Source organism: Leptonychotes weddellii, chromosome 3 (assembly GCF_054177405.1).
Source record: "Leptonychotes weddellii isolate Sample4059 chromosome 3, ASM5417740v2, whole genome shotgun sequence".
Lineage (NCBI taxonomy): Eukaryota > Metazoa > Chordata > Mammalia > Carnivora > Phocidae > Leptonychotes > Leptonychotes weddellii.
Genome location: NC_138371.1, coordinates 122,790,719 through 122,805,927, shown reverse-complemented (window position 1 = coordinate 122,805,927; position 15,209 = coordinate 122,790,719). Strand labels below are relative to the sequence as shown.

Below are 15,209 nucleotides of genomic sequence, written 5' to 3'. Positions count from 1 at the left end.
TAATGTGAAGTCTGTTGCCGCAATAGCATAGTCCAACAGGTGTTGGCTATCACAATGTTGTCTGGGACAAAACAAGTGGCTAATGGCCCTGGGGCTGGTGAGGCCAAGAGCATCTGAGTACAGTGTTTAATAAAATGCATCTTTTTCACCACTCATTTTCATTCATGCTTCCCATTATATTCACCCCATACTACAATAGAAGCATCAATTTTTGTGAGTAGATCCTTCACTTCCTCCCTAAGGGGGAACGAACAGGTTCATTTCATCACAGAGTCCTGTTCAAGATGATATCCAACCACCATGGAAAGACTTAAGGCAAGAAGGTTAACGAAACAAGGTAAAGTCCCTGCTGATGAAGATAATATCAAGGTCGTAATTGATAATCTTCATGTCTCTCTCCTCTATTCTTTTGTACCCTCATGTCAGTCTATCATGGGCCAATGTCTGTCAGCAGTGGGGCAGGGACGGGGGTAGATGTCATGGATGAGGCAGCTCCCATTTGGCTAAGGACAATTCTCAGTCTATACTAATAGCAGCTGAGGGATGAGTGTGCGAGTAGGTAAAGGACACTTAAGCAAAGCACCAACAGCATCCTTCCACTACAAGGGGTTAATCCTACCTCCACTCTTTTTTTCTTGCACCCCTATTTCTAGTCACGGGGGGACATAGTACTATATATTAGCTGTTGGTTCAGTGCATATACTATATCTTGGAGGGCATTCCCCAACTCTGCACTGTCTGGAATATTTTGCTATGCAAAAAAATCTAGCTAATATAGATGAGTTACATGGTTAAGACCATGGGCCTCTGTTTGTTGTTTCCCCTTTTCTGTCATAAAATATATTCTCTGGTCTGAGCCATTATTGTGAGAGAAACCATGTCAATATATCAGGCTTCCATAAATTCTTGAATATTGGTGCTGGCAGAGGCACTGAGGACAAGGAAAGCAAATTCATACCTAGATTAGGTACCAGTTCTGATAAGGATGCATTAGTGCTTCCTCCAAGGTAGAAGGGGTCCAATATAATCAATCTGCCATCAAGTGGCCGACTGGTCTTCTCAAAAAGTAATGGCATATTAAAGGCTCAGTTTCGGTATCTACAAGTGGCAAGTTGGGAATTCAGCAATGGCCATTAATCTAGATGGATCAGAATTACTGAGGAGTCCCTATTTTCTGGCCCATGCAATGCTTTTATCACTGCCACCATTCACCTATGTTGCCATCACCCCACACTTCTTCCCTTGGGCAATAACTAGTTTGTTCTCTATATTAATGAGTCTGTTTCTGGTTTTTTGTTTGTTTTGTGTTTTACATTCCCAAAGAAAAAGGTTTTAGGGTTTTCTATACATAGAAAAGCCTAAAGACCCCACCAAAAAAACTATTAGAACTGATAAATGAATTCAGTGAAGTTATGAGATACAAAATTAATATACAGAAATCTGTTGTTTCTATGCACTAATAATGAAGCAGAAAGAGAAATTAACAAAACAAATTGTAAATCCCATTTACAATTGCATCAAAAAGAATAAAATACCTACAAATAAACTTAACCAAAGAGGTGAAAGACCTGTATCTGAAACACTGATGAAAGACACTGAAGACCACACAAACAAATGGAAAGATGTACTATGCTCATGGATTGGAAGAATTAATATTGTTAAAATGTCCATGCTATCCAAAGCAATCTACAGATTCAATGCAATCTCTATCAAAATACCAATAGTATTTTTCACAGAATTAAAATAAGTAATCCTAAAATTGGTATGTACCCAGAAAAGACTTCAAATAACCAAAGCAATCTGGAGAGAGAAGAACAAAGATGGAGGTATCACAATCTCAGATTTCAAGCTATACTACAAAGCTATAGTAATGAAAACTGTTTGGTACTGGCACAAAAATAGACAGATCAGTGGAACAGAACACAAAGGCCAGTAATAAAACCTGTATGGTCAATTATCTGTGGTCATTTAATGATCAGTTAGCCTACAATTTATATGGTCAATTAATCTACAACAAAGGAGGCAAGAATATACAATGGGTAAAAGACAGTCTCTTCAATAAATGGTGCTGGGAAAACTGGAAAGCTACATCCAAAAAAAAAAAAAAATGGTTGAACTGAACCACTTTCTTAAACCATACTCAAAAATAAACTCAAAATGCAGTAAAACCTAAATGTAAGACCTGGAACCGTCAAACTCTTAGATGAAAACCATAGGTAGTAATCTCTTGGATATTGACCTTAGCAATATTTTTCTGGATATGTCTCCTTCGGCAAGAAAGACAAAAGCAAAAATAATTTACATCAAAATCACAATCTTTTAAAAAACTGCCAATGGAAGCCTTCTGCCCTTCTCAGTGTGCCTTAAGGTGACAGTTGACTACCCTGAGGTATCATTTTCTTTTACAAAGTATACAATTCCAGTAACAGAATCCATCCCAATCCCTACAATTATTATCGCCATACTGCTCAAGCATCACAGCCTCTACACATTCCAATGCTCCACCTTCTAGGTGCACTGCATCCTGTTGGGCCACAGGTGGGGAGGCTTAGTAATTATGATACCACTGTGTGGCCCCACTTACTACCCACGTACCATGCTTCGGTCTTTATTGCTGTAAGACCAGTGATTAAGCCAACTCTGATATCCCATCCTGAATGTCTTTGGGACACTTTGGAGCCAAGTCTTTTAGCTTTGGTTCTCTAGAAGATAGAGACTGAGTGCAATTTGAGAGAGATAGGAGTGAAGGCAAAGGGGAGTGGGCAGGGAAGGAGGAGAAACTAAAACAATGATATAGTCCCAAACTAGTACCACTTGGTATCAAGCCCAATTGATTGCTCAGTGTCATGGGCTCATGCTAGGAATGCGGACACCCTAGTTAGCAGAACAGATATAGATGTACTGTCATGGACATGGCTGGCTTTATGGGCAGGTGAGCTGTGCAGTTTTATAAGACTCCATTTAGAAAGGCATTGTGCTTCGTTTAATGTTCCACACTCACTATCTTGAAAATCTCAATAATTTGTGAAAAAGGGGCCTTACATTTTCATTTTGCACTGGGTCATGCCAATTATGTTATCTGGTCCTGCTAATGTAAATTACAGTTTAGGAGGGGAAACAATCATATTCTCTCTCCTGAGGAATGTGAATTAGTGACGTGGAGAGGGGGTCATTGTGGCAGGAGAAAATTATAAAGAGATGAAGACTAACAACGTTCACAGAGGCAGGAAGGATGGGAGCCAGCTATTGGATGGATGACAAAGTACATGAATGTAGCAGGAGGGACTCTTATTTTTTAGTTTTTTGTCTCTTTCACTTTCCCCCCTAAACTAATCAACAATCCTGATTAAGTGAATCTCTGTTTTTTGAAATCTGAAAGAATCTAAGAACATACATATATGGAGGTGATTTAAGTCATGGAAATTAAACAGAGGAAAATGAGAGGAGAGGTGAGAATCTTTTAGGCCACTGTTATCTCACACTATCTGTGAAGGACCTTTCTTTTCTTTTTAATTTCATGAATTAATACTTCTGCAAAATAAAACCTTTAAAAATACTTGAAAAATGAAATGAAAACAAAAAGGCACACCAATTCCAAACTCACATTTTTTAGTATTTTCAACAGATATAAAATTACGTTTCAAAATCAAAGAACAAAAAATTACATAGCATAAAAGAAGAAACTACAAAAACTACTTTGTTCACTGAAAGTGTGCATATAGGTGATTAATATAAAGAGTTGCTAATACATGGTTAGTTTTTTTATCATTCCAGAGTCATAACAACTAAATAAAAAGTTGGTAGTGAAGGAACAATTTTCCCATATTAAATGCTATATTTAATGTTTTAAATTTGTCAGTAGTTAGATTTTAACATGACAAATGAATGTGTTTCTTTTTTTTTTTTTAATCTTATTTATTTATTTATTCATGAAAGTCAGAGAGAGAGGCAGAGGCAGAGGGAGAGAAGCAGGCTCCCCGCCTAGCAGGGAGCCCGATGCGGAACTCGATCCCAGGACCCTGGGATCATGACCTGAGCCGAAGGCAGACGCTTAACCGTCTGAGCCACCCAGGCGCCCCAAATGAATGTGTTTCTTGTGTTAAACTACCTAAATTAGGTTGGATTGCTGACAATGCCTCTAGCAGGAGATATTATGTATCTAAACTGTTTCTATGTTTTACTCAGTAACACTCATAGTAGAGAAATTAGTCTCTCAAAAGATATGTTTAAGGGAATGGAAGTGATTTTAAAACAATTTCAGCAAGCTCAGGACATTCCCTTTTAATTTTTACCCAAAATGGAACAAATAATGCTTGTTTCAAAATTCATCTTCCTTATCAGTAATAGTATCAATTCTTTATCAGTTCCAAAAATTTGTCCTACTAAGTTATAGTTACATTTAAAGTATCCTTCAGTTAAAGAAATGGATTCTGGATCCATGAATTCCCTATGTGTGGAGATTATTTGCATGGAAAATAAAAATTCCAAATGTTTTATCAAACTCATAATTAGTTTCTTTATATTTTATATGTGAATACTACTGAATTTTGATGGCCTTATTCCTTCTTCAGTCAGTTACAGTTTTAGTACTTTACTATGAGTTTTGGCTATGAACTCAATAGAAGGGGGATGATACTTCTGAATAAAATTAGTAAAAACACTTGGATCTTTAATTCTTTAGAATCACTTCTCTGGTCATTGTTTGGTTTACTACTATTATTACTAACATACTACTGACATGTGTCTTTTCTGGACAAAACAGGACAGTAAGGCTTATTTCACCATCCATAATTTAGGGTTAAAAACAAATAATACAAATTTTACTTCCCTAATGTAGCTATGAATTTCAAAAAACAGGCTTGATTAAAAATTAAAATGACTGTCAATATAACAAGTTAGAAAAGTAAACAGATATGTACACTTTCATAGATTTGTATTCACTTTGGGGTTACATTAACAAACTAACCTTAAGATTTTACTCCTAATAACATGGTCCTCCTGCACAGGACAAGGACACAGTCATGCCACCTGCAACCACAGAGGTTGCGAAACACCTGAACTGTTCCATATTCTGTTTAATGAGAGGTGTTCAAAGATCATGTGCCCGGATATAGCTGAAATATTAAATCGCTATCAACGCTGCTAAGCACTTACTCTTAATTTCTGTGCTTATTTCCTTGTGGATAAGATATAAGCAAACTGGCAGTGGTCTAAAGAACACACTTTGAGTCATGCTGCTCTAGGGAACCTGCACTGAAGTCGGAGAAGAACCAGTGAGGAGTTTACAAAGGAACAGAAGGGAGGAGGAGGAAGAAAAGGAGACCACGGATTTGTGGAAAACTAGGGAAGTTTTAAGAAAGAGGAAGTGGTTAACTGTGTTAACTGCAAGAAAGGTCAAGTAGAATGAAGATCAGAAAGAAGTCATTGAATGAACAAGTAGGACATAGGTAACCTTTAAAAGAGTGATTTCACTGTTGGAGGAAGATCAGGAAAAGCATCTTTTAAGAATCTGCAGAATTTTTTTTTTTTTTTAAAGATTTTATTTATTTATTTGAGAGAGAGAGAGAATGAGAGAGAGCACATGAGAGGGGGGAGGGTCAGAGGGAGAAGCAGACTCCCCGCCCAGCAGGGAGCCCGATGCAGGACTCGATCCAGGGACTCCAGGATCATGACCTGAGCCGAAGGCAGTCGCTTAACAAACTGAGCCACCCAGGCGCCCGAATCTGCAGAATTTCTAATATTTCTTTGGTTGTGCAACAGAAAGCCATGTGGGAGATATAAAACTTCTGATCGACACAATGTTCCTGAGTTGTGTGTAAGGATTTTAAATGTAGTAGAGAAACATAGTTAAATTAATCCATGGTAAAGACATACAACCTTTTGTAAATTGAGAAATCTGTCTTTGATTTATCACAACTGTGGTAAATCCAGAGGTTGATAAACTGGTTTTAAAGAAAGTCAGATCTACATACAGAGTTTACTTCAGTTCCCAGAACTTTCCTCTGCTCTCCTGGCCTCTCTACTGTTAGCAAACAAGCATTTCCTGGGTGCCTAACCCTGCTGGCTACTATAAGGCTACAACAAAGCCTAAGATTTGGTCTCTACCCTGAAGGGGCTCATAGGATGCATATTATTAGTCATAATGCTTTCTGGTGTAAACAACTGAAAACCCCAGCTCAGTTGAGGTCAGCTCCAGGGTGGGTCAAATCAGAGACTCGTTTGTCACGGAGGATGCAGATGTTTTTGATATTACTACTGCAACATCATTAACATTTCTGCCTTATCCTCAGGTCAGCTTGCCTGAAGTCACAATGGCTGCGGCGACTGTTTCAGTGTCACATTCTCATGATAATAGGTAAAGGTAGAAGAACCGTGTCAGCTCTGTATCTGATTTTATCAGGCTGCCAGCAGACAATCTTCGATCTTGCAAAGACCAAAACTACATCCTGAGCTCCTACCTACACTAATCCCTGGCAAGGTGAAGAGGATTACCGATTTGATGCTGTTCATTCTCTGGAGCTGGGGCTGGGTTTGGGCCCTACTTCCTGACAAACTTTTGGCCCCCAACAGATGGCTTCTGAACTTAGGCAAGACTGGCTGTTGAGTAGGCCAGTGACTGCCAACTCTTTTCACATCCTGACATATATATCATGGTATATACAGAAAATGGTAATCCACTGTACAACTGGCTAAGATAAACCCAAGAGGTTTGCAACCCTGACTTGACTGAAGGCTCCTGCTGTCTCAACCCTGGTCAGCTCTTCCAAGGATGAGGGGGTTCACATAAGAACACAACTACATTTTATTCACAGTGCCTCAGTTGGGAAGTTCTGACAGAGCAATCTGCTGGGTCTGCCAAAGAGAAGAAAACATGTATTCATACTAGACAGTCTATTATTATAGTAAATATTACGAGAGAAGACACGTAGCTTCTAAACCAATGTTGGATGGTAGAAGCTCTTCCAGCAAGCTCTTCTCTGAGGTCTTTGTACCTTTGCGCATGCTCCTCTTTTCTTGGTGCATTTTTTTTTTTTTTTAAAGATTTTATTTATTCATTTGACAGAGAGAGCGCATAAGCAAGGGAAGCTGCAGGCGGAGGGAGAAGCAGGCTTCCCGCTGAGCAGTGAGCACTACAGGACGGGGTGGGGGGCGGGTAATAGACCCCAGGACCCAGGATTAAGATAGTTAAAATGGCCAGCACAATCCCTGGTACATAGTAAGCCCTCCTTACATGTTAGGTGTGCCTGGCAAACTTCTATTGAGCTGCCACCGCTTCTCTGAAGATGTCCCTTAGACGTTTCGTTGGTGCCTCCCGTTTTGACACCGCTATTAAAACATTTATCACACTATAATTTGTTCTTTACCCACTCCCCCACTCCCCTTCTGTGAACAGTGACCCTAAAAGGCCAGTAATTGTTCTACACCTTATAACTCCCAGTGATCGTCAAAATTCACTTTCTGTTAGGTGCTCTACAAACGTTTGTTTTTGTTTTGGCCGATTCTGCCCAACGGATTGGGCGGGAGGAGCGTGCTAGAGAGGGAGGGCGCCGCCCACGGAGGGAGAGGGGCGTGACCGCCCAGGGTGCTCACGCTCGATATTCCCGGCGGGGCCTGAACTGCAGCCCCAGATCAGCCCACAGATAAAAATGGGGCCCAATCTCACCCGCCAGACCGTGCGGTGCCCCGTTACCGGCACCCAGGCCTGAAAAGGAGAGTTTGGAGCGGAGACACGTCCGGGCGGCGGCGGCTGCCTCAGGGAGGGTGCCTTGGCCCAGGCCGGGGGTCCACGCCCAGCCCGCTCGACCTCGCGCCCCCGCCCGGCGCACCGCTCGGCACCCCGGTTCCCTCCCGATGCCGGCGGGCCCGGGAGCCTCGCGGACGTGACGCCGCGGGCGGAAGTGACGTTTTCCCGCGGTTGGACGCGGGGCTCGGTTGCCGGGCGGGGGAGGGCTCGTCCGGTTTTTCTCAGGGGACGTTCAAATTATTTTTGTAACGGGAGTCGGGAGAGGACGGGGCGTGCCCCGACGTGCGCGCGTCCTCCTTCCCCGGCTCTTCGCCACCATTCACTGGCTCCTGCCCTGGGGGGGAGTCATGCCGCCCAAAACCCCCCGGAGAGCAGCAGCCGCCGCCGCCGCTGCCGCCGCCGCTGCCGCCGCTGCCGCCGCCGCAGCCGCCGCCGAACCCCCGCCGCCGCCGCCCCCTCCTGAGGAGGACCCCGAGCAGGACAGTGGCCCCGAAGACCTGCCTCTGCCCAGGTGAGCGAGCAGAACCGCGGCGGCCGCCACGAGAGAAGGGCGCCCCGAGAGTGCGTTGGGGCGGGCGCCCCGGCGTCTAGGCGGGGGCGCGTCTCTGCCGGCGGCCGCCTCCGGGCGGGAGGAGGGTCCTCCCGTGTCCCCCACCACCGCGGAGCGCCTGGAGGAGGGTGACAGGGGTCTGGGTTCGGGAACGAGGGGAGGGAAGCCGGGAAGGGTCTCGGCTCCAGCTTGACAGGTGTCGGGCGGGTGGGGCTCGGGTCCCTGAGCAAAGTGACAGGTGCCGCCTTCCCTCCTCTAGGCGGAAAGGCTTGCAGGCGGCGGGTGATTTAGAGGCCCCATCAGAGGCAAAAAAGAAAAAGGACTGACTAGTGTCTGCTGGAGAGTTTGTCTCCTGTTGAGATCTGTAGTATTTCGGTGGTCGTTTGACTTTCTCTTTTGGTGTTCTGCGATGCAACAGCTGAAAGTGTTTTCCTCTGGGCGTGCACTGCATCTGAAGCCCAGTCCTGGGAGAGGCCAACCGGGAAAGCCATCGGACGTGAAGTCCAGGGTCCTGCGTGTCAGTTGCCCCCAGGATACTCGGCTGAGGTGTTTTTGTGGCGCTCCCTTATATTCAGAGCCATCGGTAGTTACTGGAGGAACATAACTCTTGAGAGGAACTGGTGTATGGGAAAAAGTTTTGTAAGACGTTTAGTCTAAATGCTTAAAAGTTTCTCAACTTTTTCTTTTATTCCCGTCGCATAAAACTCTTGTATATTATTAATCTTAAGCATTTTTCATTATTTCTTTCATTTTGCCTTTGAGCCAGGAAACAACCTTGTGTCCTCTCATTTTTTGGGGGGGGGTACAAAATTAGTGATGTTCTTGTGCTCACATGAAACTTTTTTTCCCCCCAAGTGGTATCTAACTTTAGGCGAGTCCATGATAATGAAGTCGAACATGACGGGGGGTATTTATTTCATTGCAACATTCCTATTTTTCTTGATTGTGATACTTTATAGTTAAGAAGCTAAGATTGAAAGAGTATGATTGCCATTATTATTGTCAGTACTGGTTCTACCTTGAGACTACATATCGATTTCGGAGGAATGGGATTCCTTTCAGTCCCTCACCTCTTCCTCCCCTGTTCCAGCCCATTACCAAGTCCTATTCTTTCAACTTGCCAGGCACTAACAGAGTTCAGACAAATTGTTAAAAATTGGAATGGGCTTTTGGGATGGCCTGTGAAAGGCTATTAAAAATACATATGTTTAAATGGATTGTCTTAATGTGTGAGTTAAAAATCACACTCACGAAAAAAAAAAGTCTAGGATGTTCTGGGAGAAGACAAATTTAATTTCTGATTAAGGTCTGATGTATCCAATACTTGAAATTTTTCATTTGGAAAAAGCAGTAAATCTACTCTAAAGAATTCCATGTTATCCAGTTATTATAGGGTAACCCAGAAATACTGAAATTATGGCCATCACCGGGGAAAAGAATGCCTTTCTTCCCCACCCCAACATTATGTTATATACTTTTAAACGATGGAACTATCAAAAAATCTCCTGTAAGTCAAAAGCATACAAGATACACTCTACTCTTGAGTATCAATACCCACAAAAGGTTTTACTAGTATGGGCAGTTGAACTCTGTAGATTAGCTGCTTAGCAAGGGTAAAAACTAGTGACAGGCAATCCGAAGCCTAGCAACTTGCTTAGGGATGGATTCAGGGCCCACTCCACCTGCACTTTCAGTGACAGAGTCTGTTTCTGCCTTGACAGTTGAGATCTTCTTTCTGTTGCGTTATATCTGGCCTAAGTAGTGAAGTTGGAAGGAAAACCTTCACTAGGAACAGGACTTCACCTTCATTGTTGACATAATCAAAAGTTAATTATGTTTTGAAAGAGGGTTGGCAGTCTGGAATAGTGGTCAAAGGCATGGATTAAAAGTTAAATTAAATTAAACTGTTGGGTTTCCCACTTACTGGCCATTACCTCGAGTGAGTACTTTAACTTCTCTGATTTGGTACTTATCTGTAAAACAAGGATAATAAGAATACTTATCTAATAGGCTGATGTGTGGATTCCACTGAAACTATGCACCTAAAGTGCTTTGTACAGACAGGACTAGAGTAAATACTCAAAAATTATTCAGTATTCCTCATATTATTATTATTAGGTGTGAGATAGACATTAAATGAATGAAAAGGAACTAGCCAACAAGAATTTATTGACTACCTATCTTGGGTAAGGAGGATCAAAGAGAAAAGGCTGAAATAAGCATAGCAGTAATTTATGTTAAGTTAATCGTCATGTAAGAAATGCTAGTAGGTGGAGATTATGTGAGACATTGATAAGTTGTAGACTGCATTTTAGCAAAGTCGCTGATACTAAATTGATTCTGTAATGTTATATATGGGCTTTCTTCTTTGTGCTGTTATTGTCATCCCAATTTTCCTATACAGCTTTAGCTATCATACTTTTACAAAACTGTTTTGCTTTTTGAACTGTATGTGATTCACCAGGCCAGCAAACATCTTTCACTGTGTTGTATTTTTGTTGGAAAGACTATGAAAAAGATAAACATGTTTAAATTCTACCTGTAATTTTTTTCAAAGATAAATAAGATTTTAAAGTATTTAGTGATGCTTTTTTTTTTTTCAGAACAGCGCTGTTATATGCAAACCATTGAAAGAAATGTTTACTTAATTAGTTTGATTTGTAAGTATATCCCTATTATATGTCTATTTTTATCTGGTAGGCTTGTGTTTGAAGAAACCGAAGAACCTGATTTTACTGCATTATGTCAGAAATTAAAGATACCAGATCATGTCAGAGAAAGAGCTTGGTTAACGTGGGAGAAAGTTTCGTCTGTGGATGGAGTATTGGTGAGGATTTCCTTAACATTTTTTGAAAAAAATTTCTCATTTTATTTTTTTTTAAAGAAAATTTTATTTATTTATGTTAGAGGGAGAGAGAGAGAGCCTGAGCACAGGGAGGGGCAGAGCGGGAGGGAGACAGAGAATCTTTTTTTTTTTTTTTAAATTTTATTTTATTATGTTATGTTAGTCACCATACATTACATCATTAGTTTTTGATGTAGTGTTCCATGATTCATTGTTTGTGTATGACACCCAGTGCTCCATTTAATACGTGCTCTCCTTAATACCCATCACCGGGCGAACCCATTCCCCCCACCCCCCTCCCCTCTAAAACCCTGAGAAGGAGACAGAGAATCTTAAGCAGACTCTGCTGAGCACAGAGCCCAATGTAGGGCTCGATCTGAGGACCCTGAGATCATGACCTGAGCCAAAACCCAAGAGTTGGACGCTAAACCGACTGAGCCACCCAGGCGCCCCCAAAATTTTCTCATTTAAAAAATAATTTTGAATTACTCTAGATAATTTGGAAAATAGAAAAACATAAAGAAAAGAAAAGCAAGTAATAATTTTGTTACACAGAGGTAAATAACATACATCTGATAGCATTAAAAATTTTAAAAAATCTCCACAGGTAAACCCCTCCAAAGTATTTTAAAGCAAATCTTAGCTATCATATTTTATTCATACATACTTCACTCTGATACAAAGACTTTTTAAAAAACAAAGCCATACCTTATAATTTTTAGTATCTCATAATATGTAGTGTTCAGAATTCCTGATTGTTTCAGAATTAGTTTTGTTAGAATTTAGAATCTTTGATAGCATTTGATATATTTCTTTCCTTTTTTTCTTTGCATAAATATATGTGTGTATATGTAATATTACTACTACCAATAACACCAGCAAATAATTACTAGTGCTTTATATGTACTGGGAGAATATTATAAGCATTTAAAAAAATAACTCATTCAACAGTCCATTGAGATATGAAATAGAAAATTTTTATTTTACATGTAAAATGTAAAATCTTGATGTTTTAGAAGATACTGAAATAGAGTGAGGTTAAGTAACTCGATCAAGGTCCCTGGCTTGGTCATTTAAAACACAGATTTGGGATCATACATGTAATTATATATAGTTACATATAATAGTTTTGTATCTTGTTTTAAATTTTTTTTCTTTTTTTATGAGTATTTTATTATGTTGTTAAATATTTTTTTGGTATTTGATAATGTTTCCAATGGTACTATAATATTTTATACATTAGATATATTTTAATTTGCTAAAACTCTTACTATTATTGGACATTTTTTCCCCACAACTTTTTGGCACTGTAATATGATGTGATAAACATCTTTATTCATAAGAATAATGCCTGGCACAAGGTAAGTCCTTGATAGTTTGTTAAATAAATTAATGAATGAATCTGATTATTAGAATACATTTTTACAAGTTGAATTACTGAGTCAACAGCTATGAACATTTATAAATCTTTTGGGAATTATTGTTAAATTACACTCCAGACAGACACTTTTAATGAATTTACTTTCTTTTTAGCATTGTATTATTGTACATGTCTGTTTGTTTTTACTGATCAGATTAACACAGCAAAATATGTTAATGTACATCCCATAAAAATGTTTAAAACCATTAAAAAAATTCTAGTATCTTAGTCCATTTGGACTATTTTAACAAAATACCACAGACTGGGTAGCTTATAAACAACAGAAGTTTATTTCTTACAGTTCAGGAGGCCGGGAAGTCCAAGATCATGGTGTTGGCAGATTCCTGTGTCTGTGTGAGGGCTCTCTTCCTCCTTCATAGATAGCACCTTGTCATTGGCTTTACAAGTCGGAAGGGGTGGGAGTTTTCTCAGGCTTCTTTTATAAGGACACTGGTCCCAATCATGAGGACAGAGCCCTCATGACCTAATCACTTCCTAAAGGCCACAACTCCTAATACCTTTACATTGGGCATTAGGCTTTAAGCATATGAATTGGGGGACACAAGCATTCAGTGCATAACCTCTGGTAATAAAAAAGAGAAAATGAATCCAGTTTCAAAGACCTGAACATAATCTGGAACTCCTTACTAAAAAGGGAGGAATACTGAAGTATCTTGGATGAATGACTTTGGTATTATCTTCCCAAAGCATCTGTACTTCCACTGATTTGGGTACTTCATGTACAAAGCTTTTTTTGTGCATATGCAGTTACAGGGAGTCATAGCTCCTTCACCTCTTGCTCACAAATGCTAGGCTTTTAGTTTTCAGAAAGTTGGGAAGGAGCAGCAGATTATGGAGAGCATTGGGGAATATTGGTAGTTTCCAATTTATGAGTGGGTCATGTTCCCAATCTCTTTGTAAGTACAATATAGTAGTTAGGCTTCCAGCCTAGTTCACACAAAACTGTTTTTGTACTGAACTGTAACAGTAATAGTATCTTCAGACTTGACTACAAGTATGAATAAATGTTACTACTTTCTTATTCTATGCTTTTATCCTGGCTTTGTCCTTACCTTCCATAGTAACTGGCACAGTTTAAATCTCCTTTCCTAATGGAGCTCATGATGGGACTAGGGGATGTGAAATCATCCTTGGTTGTGTGCTGGAGGAAGACAGGAAGGAATTTCGTGTTATCTTTGGTATATTGGGTACCTGTTTTTTGCAGGGGTGTATGACAGAGGAGGATGTGGTATTGTCCTATTATAATTACCAGATGTTTACCTAGAAATATTATTTTAAATGATAGTCAAGTTTTTGAGGGTTGGCCTGAGAATTTAACCTCTGATTATACAATCATTTCTAAGGGAGAATGTGACAGAGCTTGTGCAGAGAAGTGAATGTTATGACAAATGGACCCATTTCTGATGCAGCTATTCCATTCTAGCTATTCTAGATAACAGTTGGCTATCTTCTTTTAAACAAGAAGAAAAATGTAGTAACTAAGGGAACTCTTTTTTGGCAACTGAAAGTAGTTGATGTTTATTGGAATAGAGGGTGGGTTAAGAGCAAGGATTTGTCATCAGACAGACTGACTGAAGTCTCAGTTCTACCATTTACTAGCTCCATGATCTTAAACAAGTTACCTAAAATATCCAGGCCTCACTTTTGTTATTTGTAAAAATGACTAATTTCTGGATCTTGGAGTTAATAGTGTGGATTAAATAACTTCATGCACATAAAGCACTTATTAGTGTAAATGAATGCCTATATTAGATCATGCAACCAGAATAATTTGACTTAAGAACTACCCTGGAAAATTTTATATTAATATAATTTTTTAGGAGAATTTAAGAATCAGTTAAAATCCTTGAATTTTTAAAAGTTATTTAAATTTCAGTTAGTTAATATACAGTGTAATGTTAGTTTCAGATGTACAGTATAGTGATTCAGTACTTCCATACAACACCAGGTGCTCATCACAGCAAGTACCTTCCTTAATCCCCATCACCTATATCACCCATTCCCCCACCCACCTCCCATCTGGTAACCATCAGTTCTCTGTAGTTAAGAGTCTGTTTCTTGGTTTGCCCCTCTCTCTTTTTTCCCTTATGATCATTTGTTTTGTTTCTTAAATTCCACAATGAGTGAAATTACATGGTATTTGTCTTTCTCAGACTGACTCATTTTGCTTAGCATAATATTCTCTAGCTGCATTATGTCATTGCAGATGGCAAGATTGCATTCTTTTTTATGGTGGGAATAATATTCTATTGTATAAATTCCACATCTTCTTTATCTGCTTATCAGTCAGTGGACACTTGGGCTATTTCCGTAATTTGGCTATTATAGATAATGCTGCTATAAACATTGGGATATCCCTTTGAATTAGTATTTTTGTATTCTTTGGGTAAATACCTACTAGTGCAATTACTGGATCATAGGGAAGTTCTATTTTTAACTTTTTGAGGAACCTCCATACTGTTATCCAGAGTGGCTACACCAGTTTGTATTCCCACAAACAGTGCAAGAGGGTTCCCTTTTCTCTACATGCTCGCCAATGCCTGTTATTTCTTGTGTTGTTGATTTTAGCCATTTTAACGGATGTGAGGTGATATCTCATTGTAGGTTTAATGTGTATTTCCTTGATGAT

The 15,209-nt window shown here is 39.8% G+C and overlaps 1 protein-coding gene across 1 annotated transcript in view; it reads left to right on the top strand.

Annotated features, from left to right (window-relative positions):
- The first annotated feature begins 7,806 nt into the window (after nt 1-7,806).
- The window catches only part of RB1 (RB transcriptional corepressor 1), a 151,575-nt gene continuing 144,172 nt past the window's right edge, over nt 7,807-15,209 (top strand). Inside the window, exons 1-2 of the mRNA XM_081815431.1 lie at nt 7,807-8,255; nt 10,995-11,121. Of these exons, the coding sequence (XP_081671557.1) occupies nt 8,092-8,255; nt 10,995-11,121 (291 nt within the window). The 5' untranslated portion in view covers nt 7,807-8,091. The remainder of the gene's footprint in view (nt 8,256-10,994; nt 11,122-15,209) is intronic.